Raw genomic sequence first — 18097 nt, 5'->3', positions numbered from 1 at the left:
GATTTTTTAATAAATTTATTTGACAGAACAAGAGATGGAACACAAGCAGGGGGAGTGGGAGAGGGAGAAGCAGGCTCCCCGCTGAGCAGGGAGCCCGATGCAGGGCTCGATCCCACGACCCTGGGACCACGACCTGAGCCGAAGGCAGACGCCCAACTGACTGAGCCACGCAGGTGTCCCAACTTCAATCTCCTTAACCATGAAGTGTTTGGGGGGAGAACTACTACTAAGTAGCAGAAGAAATGTGAAATTCATTCCTTCTCTTGCCTTTCCCGAGAATGAGCTAACGCTTCAGTGTATCAACGATGACACAGGTGACCGATCTGCTTTCCTCCCTGATGGAGATCTTGAACTTCAGCCACTAAAGGTTAAAACCATCCCTGTCGGGCTGCCAGCCACATGATCCAACAAGGACACGGAAATGAATGGGCAACACTGGGGGAAGTGGTAATAAGCCCAATACCGAGGGAGGACCACACAGACACCTCCAAGCCCCCTTCTTCCTCCTATTCTGTTCTCTCTTCCTTCTATTACATTTTAAAAACCCCAAATGTTATGCGGGTCACACCACTGGGTAGAAATGAAACTCCAAAGGATGTACATGGCAGAACAGACTTGGCCATGGTCCGAAAAGCCATTAAGCTTGCCTGTTTCCGCCCCTTTGATCATTTCCAGGCAGAAGCAGGTTTTCAACGGAAGGAAGGTTCTTATAAACCAGGAGCTACCGATGAAGGAAAAAAGGAAAAGAGAAAACAGCTAGCCAAACTTCCCCTGGAACAACTTATCTATACACCTGTTCTGAAGTGGTTTTAGAATTAGTGCGAGTGTGACTAGGAAGAGGGGACAGCACCTTTCCCGGTTCCAACTCGGAGCCCGCAGTTAGATTCTCCATTCACAGGTGGCACAGGTACCTCTGTCCACAGTCCAAACGAGCAGTCCTGCTGGACCTTTCCTTCCCGAATCTAACCGCAGAAGTCCTTTACAAAAAGCAGGACAAATTGTATTTTGCACTCATGAGACGGATGGACGGACACAGACATTTATCTCACCCCAGGGTCCCACTCATCCCAGCACAGAACAGGGCAGAAGGCAACACGTCACGTGCTGTCGGACAGACCGAGCAAGGAACCTCCAAGCTTGGAACTGGGCGACTCGGTCATTCCATTTCCCTCTCCTGTGAAATAACCAGGAATGAGGGAGGCATCTTAAGCGCCTCCCAGAGGAAATTAGCCTTGCCGGATTTCTTCCAAAGAGCCTCCCCGGGCTCCATCTTGGGTACGCGCACCAGCACAGACCAGGTGCGTGCGCGTGCGCATGCGTGGAGTCCGCAGCAGCCCATGGACCCCGCTGCCCACCAGGGGGCAGCAGGGGAAGGGATGTGCTGGTAGCGGGGTCAGCCCAGCCCCTCCAGCCTTCCAGCCTTCCTGGGATTCCTCTCAGCACCAAATGGAGCAAATTCTGCAACCAAGGACCACTGGGGAGTCATTTTTTTTTTAAGGTGGGGGAGAGGCAATCAGACGGTAAAAATGGTCAAGGTTTCAAAGGGAATCTGCTAAAAGATCCAGGTGCAACATATGGAAAACAAAGAGTTTATTTCCATTTAACAGCATCTGTTGAGGATTTTTCTTTAGGACTCAGAGCTTGGCTAAGCAGCATGAAGCAACTATCCTATATCTTATAATGAGGATTCTGAGAATGGGGTGAACGTTATATTCCAGAGAACGATAAAATGGAGGAAATGTCTACATGCATCCAAGCGTTAATATTCCTTAAAGAAAGCACACAGGGTAATTTCTTCCACAATAGCAGCAAATAACCAATCTTCTGAATGTATCTGTTCTAGCAGCTTCTCCGCAAATACAAACAAACTGCTCTAACCTCCCAGGATTTCTCTAGAGAACGTCAGAGGCTAACGCAAGGAACAGGTAAGATGTGAAGAGCAAGTGATGGGGTGTTCCCGAGGGGCATTGTCAACATGGAACTCTGAATGCCACCAAGTCCTGCGTGAGTTGGCTCTGCAGTGGGGGTGGGGGAAAGTGCTGTGCCCTAAGTTTGGGGGCACAGGGCATAAGCACAGAGCACCCTCACACTAACAGGTGCCTGTGCTTCTCGTCAGAACCACTGCCCTGCCGGTCTGGACCCCAAGGTAAAATCATCACCAAAGCATCCTCGCCTTTTTCATACCAATTCTCCCCTCTGGCAGGTGCCACTCGTGACAAACAACCCAGCTCCTCCTGGGTATGGCCTTACTGTCCTTTAGCCTGTGTTTCATGAAGACACCACCAACCAGAAACCTGTCCACCAGGAATGGCCTTGTGAAGTGTGAGCTTCTGCCTTAGAAGAACAGACCTCCAGAATTTTCTCATGCCCTCACATTTCATTAACTTTAGAGTCCAACTGAAGCCAGCAGGAAACGTTAAATCCCATAGAGCCTGGTACCCTATCACCAAGTGTCTACTGTATGTGATCCTGTGAAGCCCCTGTTGCTGGGCTGTCCCATTTGCAAAGCTGGCATTCAGATCAAGACAAACCAGGGGCTCCTGGGTGGCTCAGTGGGTTAAGCCTCTGCCTTCGGCACGGGTTGTGATCTCAGGGTCCTGTGATCAAGCCCCGCATCAGGCTCTCTGCTCAACGGGAAGCCTGCTTCCCCCTCCCCCTCTGCCTGCCTCTCTGCCTACCTGTGATCGATCTCTCTCTCTCTCATTCTGCCAAATAAATAAATAAATAAAAACTTTTAAAAAAAGACAAACCAAGAGCTGGCCAAGAGTGGAAGGAGCTTTCATTCTCACCGAGATAAAACCAGTAGATAAAACCAGTAACATCATCCCATTATTTCAGGCCACACTAAAAATAATCAGTGACAGAGAAGCACTGTTATATACCAATACCTGGAGAAGAACGAGGGAACAACTTCAAATAGATAAAAGTAAGCAAAGAGCCTATAAGGAACCACAACTAGTAGCATAGTTAAAGGCATTCACACAGAGCACATTCATTTCTTCTTAGCCTAGATTCAAGCTCGATTATCTACAGATTAGCATAGAGCAAGAGCAATCTGCTAGACACAAGAAAAGGTGAAGGAAAGGCATTTTTAAACCCTAAAGCAATCTGGGTTATTTCTCGCTAGTGAAAACAACCCCACATTCCTCAGGTTTTTAAAAAGGGGCGAATGGGTGTGTTGCACAGTCATTATCGATGCACAGTCCCCAGAAAGCTCAATCAGTGTTTAGTATTTGAAAAGAGAAGAGCACATATGCCTTTAACGTTTTCATCAAAAACACTATGCAACTTACAGATCCTGGTACATAAGCTAGCATCATCTCTGGACAATTTATTAGGGAAAATTCTTTACTCCAAACATCCGAGGAGGCAGACTTCAGGAAAAGCTTGCTGTGGGTCTAGTGCTGAGGAAAACCGGAATGGAGCTACAGGGATACAGGGACAAGGAGAACAGGGACAGGGGGCCGTGTGGTTTCACAGCATGAAAAAGCTTCCCCAGAGAGCTCTTCCCTTTCCAGAGCAAGACCCACCTGCTCCACACGAGAAAAGACGGAGAAAACAAGGGGTCTCCCAGGGGGCTCAGCCGCTCCCCATTCGGAGCTCCTCCCCTGGTGTTCTCAGGGTGGTCCCCCACCCCCATCCCCACCCCCGGCCCGGACAAGCGCCATGCGCGATGTGAGCCATGCGCGCCGTTAATTAACAACACAGCCAGGCTGACTCACCATGCAGAATTACATCCTGTCTCCCTTGCAAACTGTAACTCTAGCAATGTAATCAATGAAAAGGCGAAGGTTTGGAAAGACTTAAGGAATGTGTGGGGTATCTGGGGAGGAGCAAGGGAACTTCTATACCCATTAAATTATAAAAGTGTATTTAGCGTATACAGTTTTCTCCTAAAATCACAGGCAGATTTTCCTCTTCTGATTATTCAAGTGCATTAGCAAATGCGGGAAAAAAATCTGAACTTGGATCAGATAAGTGGAATCGGGAGTACAGAATGCATGCGTGCTTTGCCAAAGCCGTATTTCATTACTTTTCAGAATTAGCTGGCAATGTCTCCACAATATTTACTGAAGTGAAAACCAAATGTTTTCATCTGGACAAAAATCAAACTGTGGTATGTTACAACCACAACAGAAATCATTTTAATCCAAAAGCTTGCTTTCTCTAATTTGGGCTGTGGTTTCCATAAAATTGGATTCTTCTCCATGAATCATAATCATGTACACATACAAGCCCTTCTTCCCATTATCTTCCCTCCCCCGACCAGTTCTTTATCTTAACAAGCTAAACATAGCTCCGTTCTATTTTGGAAAGACCCTACGGGGATTCCCTGCACACTGTCATTTAGCTGGGGAGTCCAATCCTGTAGCCTGACCTAATAAACCCGGCTGGCCCACCGCCTTGGCATTTTCACGATTGATCCTTCAGGTTACACAAACAGAATGAAAAGCAGTCGGCTCCTACTACCAAACGAAGACATTTTAAAACAAAACTTCAGAGTGAAGTGGTAGGGGCTGGGGGGGCGAGGGGCAGGGGATAGTTGTTTGCAGATTTCCTGAGTTAGGGGAAAGCTCCACCCGCTGACACGGGAGAGTCACAGAAAAATGCAGCTGCAACGGCCCTGTCGTTCGCCTACCTCTGGACATACCAGGTGCCAATGCTCCTGACCCAAACAGAACAGAGCTCTGAACTCATCCACAAGCTCGTGTTGCCCCCGCAGGTAAACACAAAGTGCCCTGAAAGGCTGTGGGACAGCGAGGACACACCGAAAGGAAGGGTCTCTTGGTCTTTCTAGGTTGGCCTTTGTAATTTACCAGCAAAGAGCTGACAACAGGAGGTCCCCAACTTCGTCCACCGCGTACCCTAAGACTACTGGCCATAGCCAGCCTCTCTGTGTGCTATTTTCTTTACAGTGATTCACGTTCATGCCGTCAACAACTTATCTGCAGAATATCGGTAGAAAATGAGTATCACTCATAATTAAAATTACAGTAAAATTTACTGTAAATTACAGTAAAATTACAGTAAAATTTTAAGACGTTCAGCTAAAGCCATCTCTGGCACCACCAGGGGTACAGGAGGGCACAGGGAACAGCCCACCAGGCTGGAGGCCAAATTCAAAGGCAGCCCCTAACTCCTTATGGGGTAAGGAGCTGCCTCCATGCGACGGTGCCCCATCCTGGGGCTGCTACTCCTTTATACACCTGCAAATCCAAATCGCTGGGAAAAAACCCTCCATGGAATCTGAAAATCTAGACTGAGGCGTCAGCTCAGCTGGCACGTGCTTTTTTGCTCTGACACCGTCTGCCTGTCTGTACAGGCAGGATGAAGTCTCCAGCCACAACAACCGTGACGGCCCTGAAGGGTCTAAGATCACGTACGCAGAAGCACCATTAAGTCGGTCTCGCTGAACCGCTATTAGGTTACTACTCGGCTTCAGTGACAAAAACTTAGACCTCGAACATCGGGCCGTTGGGTAAACTCCACAAGGTCGAAGCGAAAGCAACTCATTTCCCATCTGCTTTCCTACACGGGGAAGGCAAGCGGGTCGAGAACAAGAATCTTGGGGCAGGGGGTCGATGGAAAGTGAACTCAACAGTTAGGATTTCTGGAACTGGGAGTGAGTGAATGATGCCAAGAGCTGGAAACCTTCAGCCCCGTGAAGGTCTTCTAAGAATAGGGAGGGAAGGAGGAGTGACCCCCCCCCCTTCACTGCCTGGCCGATCTTTCGCACAGCATCCCTCCTCCGTCGCAGCCCCCCAGCATGGGCCTACGGGCACGTGCAGCCAGCTGTGCCCATCTGACCCCACATCTGGGAAACTCCCCAACGTGAGGGCACGTGTTCCCCACCGGCCCTAACACAACAGACTCAGCAGTGACGACCACTTTTGCTTCCAACGATTGCTGACCCACCTGTAGCGACAAAAGAAGCTAGCTTTCAATCAACAGCTGGAACCCTCCCCTTACAATCTTGCCCAGGTTTCTTATCTACACCCAGGCTTAAAACAGAACACAAATACCCAATCCAATGCAGTGAGGGCTCTCAGACTCTAGCTCCAACGAACATACAGCTAAGATGACTCTGAAGGTTCCTGATTTCCACCCATCAAGTTCAGAAGTGGAAACAAGTTAGAAAGTGGCTTTAAGAAGGTCCCACGGCCACTCTCTGAACACGGATGTCTGTGCTTTCTTCATCATGCAAAACAGCCACAAATCCTAACAGACACCGAATGCTAAAGGCAGAGTCACCTTGCCTGGGGGACACTCACACTGGGAAAATTAATAGAGACTTCGTGATAGTTGGGAGGCTGGAGAAGGGAGCCAGGATACCATCCATGTAAATTACAGGAGGAAGTGTCAATTTCCAGGCCCCAACAGAAGAACTGGCAACAGGAAAGACTCAACAATTACAGGCCCCAGCAGGGAACTATGGATAAGACACAGTGTCTCCGGTAAGAAATCCACCACTACTCAGAAATCCACTGCTACTCAGCCCCTGAGAAATGGTCAGCACCCTGAACTCTTTACTGTTCATGGAAATAACCCCTTCCCGACTTCCTGCGCCACAAAACGTTCCTCTTTAGGACTTGAGTGATCTCAGAACACTGATGCCTCGGCAGCCAGCAAAGGTGCTCACCAGCAAACCAAACAGGACAGTCCGGACTAATAGTTTCCCCCACCCCATCTACCTTCACTAAACGGATTTCAGAATCTCTAGAAATTAAGGAGAAGGCCAGAGACAACTGTGCAGAATACCACTGACTCAGTGCCAGCAGCCAGTGGCGGGGAAGAGAGCGTGCTTTATCGTCAGGAAGGGCAAAGCCTCGCGCCAAGCCAGCCCTCTGAGCAAAATGTCTTGGAGTCTGAACAACTGATGAAGGTCACAGAGCGATTAAAAGGGATCCATCCTTCCCCTCCTGGGTGCGGAAGAATGCCACGGTTTCGTATTTCTTCCCAACTAGCCTGATCAACGATCCTGGCAAACAAATCGCTTGCTCAGCAGAACTCAGCCACGTTTACACAGACTCCAGTGGAAAACCAAGGATAGAAAGGCTGGTCTGATCTGGAGAAAAGAGAAGGTGGCCCCTTTCTTTAGCCCTCGAGGCAGTTGTGAATACCATCCTGGACCCTGCTTCCTGCCCTCTGCTACCGCCCTCAAATATTAAGATGCAACGCCTCTCGGAAGGAGCCATCAAAAAAAGTTGTGTACCACTGTGGCAATGTGCCTTCCTCCCCAAAGATCTCGTATAATGTAACCGCATTCCCATTTTGCTCCACGAAGTTCATTATTAGTGCTGAAGTGTTCCTTGCAATTGGAGGATTGCTTAATTGCTTTCTAGCAGGTTAATCCCCTTTCATTCTATGACCTCTAAACCACCCCAGGCTTTCTGCATTTGCCCTACTTACAATTTATCGTTCTCAATACCCAAGGTCAGTCCTCTATCTACCTGTGTGCTCCCCGTAAACAAAGGCAGCTACTGTCCTCAGAGAAAGCCCCCCCCACCCCGCCCCCGTGTCCGGGGCGGGGGAGTTACCTACAAGGTCGTCTGTTCTGCTGGTCTTTCAGAAGATTCCTTCCTAAATCTCAAATCCTGCCTTATCCCCTCAGGGAAACTAAAAGGACTGGGCACACAGAAACCACCTGAAATAGTCTTACTGCAGATGGAGAGGCCTGCCAGGGATAGGAGATTCTAGACCTCGGGCTGGATCCTTGGATAACTGCCCCCAACCCAGGATGGTGGAGGGACAGCGGGCCCCTCCGCAGCCTCAAGCCATTTCCCCCCAGCTGCCAGCCAGGATCACCTTCCAGAAGGCCCTGGCCTGGTACAGCACCCTGTCAGCTGCAGAATCCCACTGGAACCCAAATACGTAGCCCAAGGCCTCCAGGAGTGGACAACACACCGCACACATCCCGGCATACACCTCGGGCCCTTCCGTGCCTCGACAGGGGCCGCCCCCACCCCACCCCCCACGCCCACAAAGCCGGCTCCAGCACTCCTTCCTTTGCCAGATGGCATCTCCCTCCTCCTGGTGCCCCCTCCGCATCCATCTACCCTGGCATCTTCCACAGGTTCACCGTGAGCCTCTCCACTTTAGTGTTCCTGATCTGTTTTCTAGGTGTCTAGCATATAAAAAGGGTTCCACAGAGGGCCAGCTGAATTAATTAGCAACTGAATGACAGCTGTTCACTGAAGAGTCTGTAAGACTCTAGAAACGAAAGGCAGGCGAGTCCCCAGACAGAAAGTGCTGCTTCCCACAAAGGCTGACCCTGCTGTTCCTCGACCAAGAACACCGCCCACCTCACGCAAAAGACCTCTCTGCACCAGGCAGGTCTGTGATGCGCCAGTGTGACACCCTCCGTGTGTGTGTGTTTCAAGAATCCCCTTTGGGAATCCTCCTTGTTTGCAGCGCCCCATAAAGAGAAAAATGTAAATAAGAGAATCATTTAACCTGCCACGGCTCTACTGTGCTAAGCTTTTTAATCTGTTAATAATCATAGTCAGAACAAAGGGAAGACGATCCAACTCATTAGGAACAGCAGAGGAACGGGGATGGCACCCATCGCTGGGCACGGCGCACGACGCACCGCTCCTTCTTGGAGGGAACCAGGCGAAGATACCAACTGCGGCTCCGGCAGGAGACATGCGGACCCCCTTCGAAGCGGCTCCTTAAAGATAAATACACTGCAGGCAAACACTTCCAGCCCTGCCGCACTGTTCAATCCACGTTCACTTCCTTTAGAAATTTTAGGTCATGATCTTAAATAGGAAAGGAGAGACAGCGCCTTGCCCAGTTGAGCTGAGAGGTCTCTGAGGGCCTAGAAGCAGATTTTTTTTAATCACTGAGGCTTCTGAACCTGACTGGCGGGCGGGCGTGTTTCCATATACATGCTAATCCCGGGGTTAGTAATGGCCCAGAGAGTCCCCACCCACCACCAAGGTTTCCGTTCAAGAGAGCTGATGGAACTGTGGGGAGAAGGCATGGTCTTGGGGTCTCGGGAGGCTGGGAATGGACAGTCCATCTGATCCGACTCATTGCTTCTGCAGCCAGACGCTCCTCCCCTGTAAATAAGCTGCTTATTAAAGGCTGATTTTTACCCCGAACAGCACCGGCCATCACCCAAGGCTGAGGGAGCGAACGGGGCTCTCTCTGTGGAACCTGGCGTTTCGGGGACTCTGACAAGCTCTCTGTGGTCTGGAACCCGCAACCCAAGAAGAAAGCACTAAAACGCAGGTTGCCTTCCTGCCGCCAACTTCAGAGAACTGGAGGCAAGGTCGGGGCAGAGGCCTGACTGAGGACGCGTGTCAGCAGCAGCTGAGAGCAGAAAGTCAGAAATACGTCTGAGCACAAACAAGGAACCTGCTAAGTGACGAGACACCCACAAAATGGAACCAGTATTTATGGGATGCTGTTCGGCAGGAAAACCAGACTACACAGAGACTGGGAGAGAGGTGGGGTTCGCAGAGGGAGGGGGACACACGTCTCTGTCTCTGTCTCTGTCTCTCTCTCTCACACACACACACACACACACACACACACACACACACACACACACACACAGAGGGAAGGCTCAGGAATATTTTCATCACAGAGATGGTTACCAGTGGTTGTCTCTGAGAGACCAGAGGGAGGGTATTTTAGATTATTATTCTGCCTACCACCCCCATCTTTCTGCTGACGTTCCCTAGAGAAACATGGAATAGTTCCCTGACCAAAAACAGAAGTTCAACACCGTATTTTTCTTAACTTCAAATACTAAGAAAAGCACTGAAGTACCACTACATCAGGGATCTGTTTAACCCTTGTCCACATCAAACTAGGAGTTTTAATTGGCTCAAGCAATCACATTCACAACTGCGCCATACCTGTACCCCCAGACCCACCCCATTCCCAGGACTGGCAAGGCACCATAGAGGTATCACCTATCATTTGGGGGCTTTTGAAGCCAAATCAGGTTAAGCATTTCTGACTTCACAAAAACATGATTTAAAAAAAGAAAATTAAATAAAGCTAAAGATGACTCGGTTTTTTTTTTTTTTTAAACACCTGTAGTCAAGAAATTACAGGAGAAAGAGTACAATATTGTGTGTCAGACCAATCCAGTTTATCAGCTAAAGCCAAATAACAAAACCTATTTTATTGCCCGGCTCATAAACTCGGAAATTTCCAAAGCTCAGAGCATTTTTACACAATTGTTTTAAACACACCTCCTGGACTTCGCTTACTCAAGCCTTTGTTCCATCCCACAATGCAAAGTACACCGTGGCGATCTTCTGACCTGGTTCTCTTTTATCTAGAGCTGTGAAACGTCAAAGCTGGATGCCATCTACCAAAGCAATCAGCGTGCCTCTCTACAGAGGCATTTAAAAAAAAAAAATAATGTATATACAGGTGCACACGGCACAAATTCCTCTCTAAAAATTGAGTCGCACCCACTCCACAGCAAAGCCCTTCCTAACTTCAGTTCTCAAGAGCCAACTTTCTGGAATCCTAATGAAACAGGATCGGTGAGGCTTTTGCCCTAAAGAAAAGCAAACAGGAGTCAAGGCTCCAAGTAAAATCCAGCTCCAATGACACTAAGAGGCCACGTGTGACCAAGGGCACAGAAGCAGGGTTCCACCACCCCTGCACTTTAATGATTAACCTGAATGTGCTGCTGGTGACCCAGTTAACCCTTTCAGAGACTGCTTTAACTCAAATCCCTTCCTCCCAGCACCTCGGCCCACAGTCTCTCCAGGAACGGATGACAGCCCAGCGTGGCTTGCTGGTCATGGTCCCCACTCTTTCCTTCACAGACACCCCAGCATGCAAGCTTCTCCTCTGGGGCCCCCACATTCCTCTCCATCTTCACCCTCGACCCTGGGCTCCCTAGAATCTCAGCAGGGAGCTCTGCAAAACCACGGAGATGAGCCACCTGCCTCGCCTCCCCTTGGTCCAGGCCAGGTGACCTCCAGCTGCTAGACTAACAAATTATTCTCCTTCGTGTCGCGAGAATCTGAGAACTTTCAACAGCCCATTATGTCCAACATGAAAGTGAACTCCTCACTCTCCCTTCTTTAAGGTGTCATTCCTAAAGCAAATCGGTGGGAGGGAGACCAGGGAGGGAGGGAGGGAGGGAGGGGGAGTAATGACGGTGGCCTCAGCTGGGTGTCAGAGCCAAAGTAGGGGGAGGAGATGGGCAGCCCAATCAAGAGTGGCAGAGCCAAGCAAGGTCACAAGGGGTCCATGTGGCAGAGGAAAGGACACAGCAGAGACGAGTGTGTGTGTGTGTGTGTGTGTGTAGTTTATGCTGGAAAAAACCTGTTCAAATGAACAAATCCACCAGGGATGACAAGAGCCAGATTTCTCAGTCTTTAATGTGGAAAGGAAGAAAACCAGAATGAACCCACAGAGGACTGAAATCAGAGGTTATCAGTGCTAATTCACAGAGGTGGACCTACATCTAGATACACTCACTGAGCACATGTGTACATCTGCACACACACACGTGTTGCTGTGCACGCAGGCGCGCACACACACACACACTGCACGCGTTCACATAGCACCTACGATAAAGGGTGCTCTAGCTAAGAGCACACTGCAGGCCCAGACCGTGGCTCCTTGGAGAAATGGCTGGTCCCAGAGCTCAGGAAGCGAAAGGAGGATGAGACCGGAGCAGGGTTGGGCCCAGAAGCAAGGCCGGAAGGAGGACAGGGACAGGGCAAAAAGGACAAAGAAGCCAGCTCAGAGGGGCTGCACTGAGGAGATATGGGACAATCTGAACATCAAAAGAGAGCAAGAGAGGCTGTCTGGCTGCTCAGGTAGTAGGACACGTGAGTCAGTCTTGGAGTTATGAGCCCCATGCTGGAGGTAGGCAGACTGTACTTGAAGTTGGAAAAAATATACATATATCTCAATGAAGACACACACTCACACACACACACACACACACACACACACACGTGGATATTTTGTAATTGGCTCCATGCCCACTGTGAAGCCCAAGGTGGGGCTCGAACCCACAACCACACGATCAAGACCTGAGCCAGGATCAAGACGCAGACACTTGACTGAGCCACCCAGGAATCCCAAAATGTACTTTTAAAAAATGGATTGTGACCCTTTGAATGAAATAAGAATCGAGCCCATACAGATTTTCAAAAACTAAATAGTGTTTGATGAGAAATGGAACAGGGCGTTTCAAAGAACCTCCCACGAAACACTGCCAAAAACACAACACGTCAATCTAATGATGAGGAAACACTCGATAACCTGAATGGCCACTGGCAAAACAAGTGGCCTATCATCTTCAAGAGTCAGAGTCATGAAAGACAAAGACTGGTTGGGGGAGAAGACCACACACACCTGCTCCAGAGGAAGACCATTAAAAATGCCCAACTGAGGCAGGAAGGAAGGAAGGAAAGGAAAGGGAAAGGAAAAGGGAAAAGGAAAAGGGAAAGGGAAAAGGAAAAGGAAAGGGAAAGGGAGGAAAGGAAGGAAGGAAGGAAGGAAGGAAGGAAGGAAGGAAGGAAGGAAGGAAGGAAGGAAGAAAAGGAAAAGAAAAAACGAAAAAACAAAACGCCCAACTGGGACCTGGATCTTCCCGCTCTGAATTAGAGCCTCTCTCTGGGGCATCAGAAGCCAACCTGAGAAGAGAGCTTGTGAACGGTAGGGACGGATCACTGTCAATCTTTTGATTTGGATCATTCTGGAAGAATGTCCTTATTTTAAGAAAATACATGCTAGTGTGTTAATAAGGAGTGATGGGGTTCAGGGTGGAAATTCTCCAGGAGTTTAGGAAAAAATTCTATCCTACTAAAATCTGGCTGTCAGTTATTTCATAAAACTATGCTTTTTTTTTTAAGTACAGAACTCTAACCCTCAAGCCCCGTCCTCCTCCCCAAATGACCCACAGCACAGACCTCGACCTCCCGCTCCCTTTCTGTCAACGAACCTCACCAGAGGAAACCTCCATGGCCACACCTTTCTCTACTCCAACACTCCTCTGCACCTCCCATGGCCGTGAGAGGCTCTCTGACAATCTCGCACCTTCTTCAACAACTGTGATCAAATTAGTCCCTGTGGCAGCCAGTTTCCAGAGTCAGACGGAGCAAATCCAAACTCAAGCTTTCCTTGCACTCTGTTCCTCAGTCCTGTTCACATATAGGGACGACTATTTTCACCACTTATATACAGTCGAACCTCAAACAATGTAGGGGTTGGGTAGGGGTGTTGGAATCCATGTGTAACTTATGACTCCCCCAAAACTTAACTAGTAATATGACCTACTGTTGACCACAAGACTTTCCCATAACACAAACAGGCGACTGACACATATTTTGTATGCCACGTGGATTATATATTGTGTTATACTGTCTTATAATAAAGTAAGCTGGAGAAATGAAAATGCTAATGAGAAAATCTTGAGGAGAAAATACACACTCTGCTGTATTTAATGTAAAACAAAACAAAACCACCCCACATGGAAGGGAGCCTGGGGCTGTTCAAACCCATGTCGTCCAAGGGTCAACTATACTTGGAAGTTATGGCCTGAATTCTTCCCAAAGTAGTACAGGGAAAGTGTGAACCTCACTCGATGTGACTTATGACAGGCTTTACAAAACTTGAGCAAAGGAGACAATCTCCACTCACCTGCCCTGGGGGTGGGGGGTGGGGGGAAGTCACAGGACAAACCCGGTGTTGGCAAAGCACATGTGTGGTGGGGGCGGTGGGGTTCCAGAAGGGGAATGAGGACAAGTCAGGTTGTAACCATAAAGCTATAGAAACTACAATCTGGGGGCGCCTGGGTGGCTCAGTGGGTTAAGCCTCTGCCTTCGGCTCAGGTCATGATCTCAGGGTCCTGGGATCAACCCTTCATGGGTTCTCTGCTCAGCGGGGAGCCTGCTTCCCCCTCTCTCTCTGTCCGCTTCTCTGCCTGCCTGTGATCTCTGTCAAATAAATAAAATCTTTAAAAAAAAGAAAGAAACTACGATCTGTGAGACACTGTGGAGAAGCCAAGAAAGGGGATTTAAGTGGCAAATGAGAATAAAAGGGGAAACAGGAAGGAAGGCTCCAACAGCCCCTTTCCCTCCACGACACTGGTCACTTCCAACTGCCCCCAGACCAGGCTGGGAAATCAGAAGATGTTTGCAACACAGACCACGGAGAACATCTAACTCCTGCGAACCGTCTTCCTGTTTCTTGCAACTAGGTCCCTCCTCCCCAGCTGACAGGGGACACGGTCTCACCTCGAAGGCAGAGAAAGGTAAGAAAGTCTTCTGTCTTGGGCTTCCTTTTAGAGAGGTCAGAAATTTGAGTAGCTGGAGGGGGCAGCAATGGCTCCACTACCTTGACCGGAGTTGTGCTGGGACTGTTCGGCTGAGACTGAGCAAACTTCCTTTGTGCTTGCAGCCTGGGCCTGGAAAAGCAAAGGAAAATTAAAAATGAATTAGGCAGAGATTGGAGGATATAGATCTACGTGTGGCCATAAAGTCAGGACACGAGAGGCAGGGGAAAAAAAAAAAAAGACCCTAATTCAAGCAAACTCTTTCTAATTAAGGTTCTCTCTCTCACACACTCTCATAAACCATAGGCCTGCTGCAGAGGGCCATAAATTTGGTTAAAAGGCTATGTTTTATACACGGATATAAAATGGGCGCCCTGAGCGTGCCTGCACGAGCCACGTGTGGACCAGGGCACTTCCAACACCACATGTGGCCTTTGAGGACAGGGGATTAATGAATGGCTTTTTTAGTTTTAAATTAAGTCCGGAGTTATGACAAACACGCGAATCATCCTGCCACACGTATCCAGCAGTGTCCGCTTCAACAGGGTCCTGTCACCAACACATACACGATTCCCTTCATTTGGTGCCCTTATACCAGGCACCTGCCCCCACCCACCTGCACACCCCCAGAGGAAGCAGTCTCCCCACCTCCAATCTCTTCTGACCCCAATCCAGTCACACAAATTCGTTATGTGAATGAAAGCTTACAATGCAGTAAAAATCGATTTCTCTAGTCCACCCGAATTACAAATTCTGGGTACCCTCCGCTTACAGTTGAAGTCCAAACTTCTTCCAGTCAGGGCTTCCAAAACCTGGCCCGAATCTCCCCCATCGGGCTTCCTCCCTGACACAATCCCACACAGATAATGACCCCTCGTTTATCCACGGTGTCTACAAATCACAACACAAATCTCCTTAGTTAGCCATCTTTCTTTTACAAACTCCTACACACAAGACACTCCTTTCTATCATGAATCCTGATGAGTCTTGCAAAGCCTTCTCCACTTCCTTCCTAGCACTGCAGCCGCCAGTTGTTAATTTCCCTGCTTCCATGTAAGAATACGACCTTATTTTTAGTATACGTGTAACTAACCTGACATTTATCACGGATGACCTCGATCAGCTCTTTCTTCACTGCAAAGATCTCAATTCACAGGGGGAGTGGCAGGTACTTCCGAGGGCAAGAACCCGCAGGTTAGACCGTCTGGCCAGCCTTGCTCATAGAGACGCTCAATAAACAGGATTTGAGGGCCAGGGGAGGAAAAAAATACCAAGAGAGAAGAAACCACAAGCAGCCCCATGGCACAGGGATGGGTCAGAATCCAAATCCGAATCAATCACTGTGTGAAATTGGTAACTGCCCCCCATCCCCGAAAAATGGCTTTGAGTAACGAATGTTAAAAGAACACCAGAGAGATCAGTAAAGTACAAACAAATCTTCTTTTAACTATTGTCGGAATTACATAAAACAGTAATCGTTGTACCTTAAACGGTTGATGACCCAATACCTTCAGGTATTAAATCAACATTCTGGTATTTAACAAACTAGTACAGCAAAATATACAAATACACACACACACACACACACACACACCCTCCCCCTCTATTTTCTACTAAGAAACTAAAAAAAACTTTCACCACCCCTTGTCCTGACCAGTCTCTACTCTTGCCTCCCTTCCCAAACCTACAAGAAACACCGCCATACAGACGATGAGCCCAGTACCAACTAACATTTGCTCAAAAGGGAGACAACACCCCCACACTCCTTACCTACCCGGCAGCCTGCGGTCCTCGAAACCCACAAACATCACGGCTAATCACAAGCTCCTGCGAACCCAGGATGAACCACAGTGAAGCGGCCACGTTCGCAAGCTATTAGCAAAGAGTTAAACAACTTTAAGGGAAATTCCCAGATATTAAAATGGTAAGAGAATGGGGCAACACCACTGTCCCCTTGTTATGGAGAACAAAGAGTTTTGTAACCAACAGACTGCCCCGCACACCCCACACACATGACACAGGACAAGCCACAGAGCCCAGAGGAGGGCCCTCCAGGAGGAGATGCTGAAGGACCAGACGGAGATGGGGGGAGACCGAGACAGCACAAGGGCGCTTCTCAGACAGTGGGGATCACAATTGTTGAGTCTGGTTATGTTTCTCCCTCTGCATTTTCTATCAGTTGCAAATAGGTATTTTTATAATAGACTAAATTGGGGGAGGGGGGATATGAACAAAGAGGGGGCAAGTTAAGTTCAAACTTATTATTAGACTCTACAGACATACAAACAGTTTGACAGAGTGACTGGACATTTCTAACCGCTAGTTCTCAAGTTCTGCAATCAACCCCCCGGTGCAGGCAGCAAGGGCGTCTGGAGGTAGGAGGCAACTACCGCGTCCCCACCAGTCAGAACGCCGTGACACAAGGCCACCATCGTGATGGACAGACCCACAGAACTGCCCCGCCCCTCCAGCAAGGTCCCCTCCCTGTGAAAAGAAGAACCCCCGTCGCCATTGGATTCCACCTGACAAGTTTATCCTTTTAAACTGGCAACTGTAGGAACATGTCTGTCTTCCTCTAATTGGACCCAATTCTCACTCTGAGCGTTAAAGAAACCGGACAGAAGTACTGCCTGCAATGTGTGGGCTGCTGCTCACGGCTTTTTAAAAAGTCAGCGACAACGAACGCCACACGTCATGAGCCCGCACAGAAGTCCGACACGCACACACGCACGAGGCGGGAAAATATTCCGCAAATCCCGGACCCAGAGGATAAACTGCTCCCACCCCTGTTCGAAAAAGGCACTTTCTGCCTGATGACTTGCTCGGTGAGAGCATGAAAAATAAAGCCGTTAACAGATTAAAAAATGGCAGGCAAACAAATTACCCCTTAAAGGAATAAGCCAAGCTCCCAAGTGATAAAGTATTTGCAAGACCCAGATGAAAGCAGGGACTGAGCCGTGAGACAAACCAGTCTCTCTCTCTCTTTTTTTTTTTTCCTTTTTTAAATGGCGGCCAGAAGACTCTCTCTTTTGCACAAAGTGCAGGTCTGTGGTTTGGCTTCTCATCCTGCAGAGTCCTGGGAGGGTTACGAAGGTGCTGGTGGGGCCCTGCTGGTCCCACACAACGGGAGAGTCTGGATGACCCGGCGTGGAGGCCACACCCACGGGGGTAAGCACACTCGGCCCGCTCCACTGTGCAGGGCACGTTTGAGGCGATTTATTCTAGAATGCCAGATACGAGGAAATGAGTGCGTGTTATTTTAGTCAGTAAAGAAGGGGGAGGTGGCAGGTTCCCAGACATGAAGCACATACAGAGTGTCTCCACCTGGAGAGGCTGGGGAGAAAGGATCTCTGTGGAGCAGAGGCACAGGCCACACAGGCCACCCACCAAAGGCTGGAGAGGGAGGTGGAGGGCCAGTCTCCGGCAGCGGCAAGCAGGTATACCCACCTCCCGGGGCATTGACTTCGGCCACCCCCTTCCAGCGGCTGCCACGCTACCCACAACCACGTGCACGGTCCTTTCCATTCCTCGGCGGGAAGATGTCTGGAAAAGCCAACACTGTTTGGACAAAGACAGTTCCCAATCGTCGTGAGGGTGGACAGAGTATGCGGTCCCCGGGGTCAAGTGGAAAACACTATGTGGGGCCTTCAGGGTTGGCCAAATGGCCATCCACTGCCCGCTGGGGACCCACAGCAACGCCAGCATTCGGAAAGCACAGAAGGCGTGTGTGTTCCTCACCCAAACCAGACGGGTCGACTAAAGCGTGATGCAGTCCCTTGTTTGTTTTATTAACTGATCAAGGAAGGCGTTTCCCCTTACAGAAGGCTT

The 18097-nt window shown here is 49.2% G+C and overlaps 1 protein-coding gene across 1 annotated transcript in view; it reads right to left on the bottom strand.

Annotated features, from left to right (window-relative positions):
• JARID2 (jumonji and AT-rich interaction domain containing 2) overlaps positions 1 to 18097 on the bottom strand; it is a 254521-nt gene that overhangs the window by 51532 nt on the left and 184892 nt on the right. Inside the window, exon 4 of the mRNA XM_080807291.1 lies at positions 14232 to 14401. Coding sequence (XP_080663417.1) covers positions 14232 to 14401 — 170 coding nt within the window. The remainder of the gene's footprint in view (positions 1 to 14231; positions 14402 to 18097) is intronic.

The sequence above is a fragment of the Martes martes genome (genome assembly GCF_963455335.1).
Source record: "Martes martes genome assembly, chromosome: 6".
Taxonomy (NCBI): domain Eukaryota; kingdom Metazoa; phylum Chordata; class Mammalia; order Carnivora; family Mustelidae; genus Martes; species Martes martes.
The sequence above is the reverse complement of the archived record's forward strand: the minus strand, read 5'-3'. Positions and strand labels throughout refer to the sequence as shown.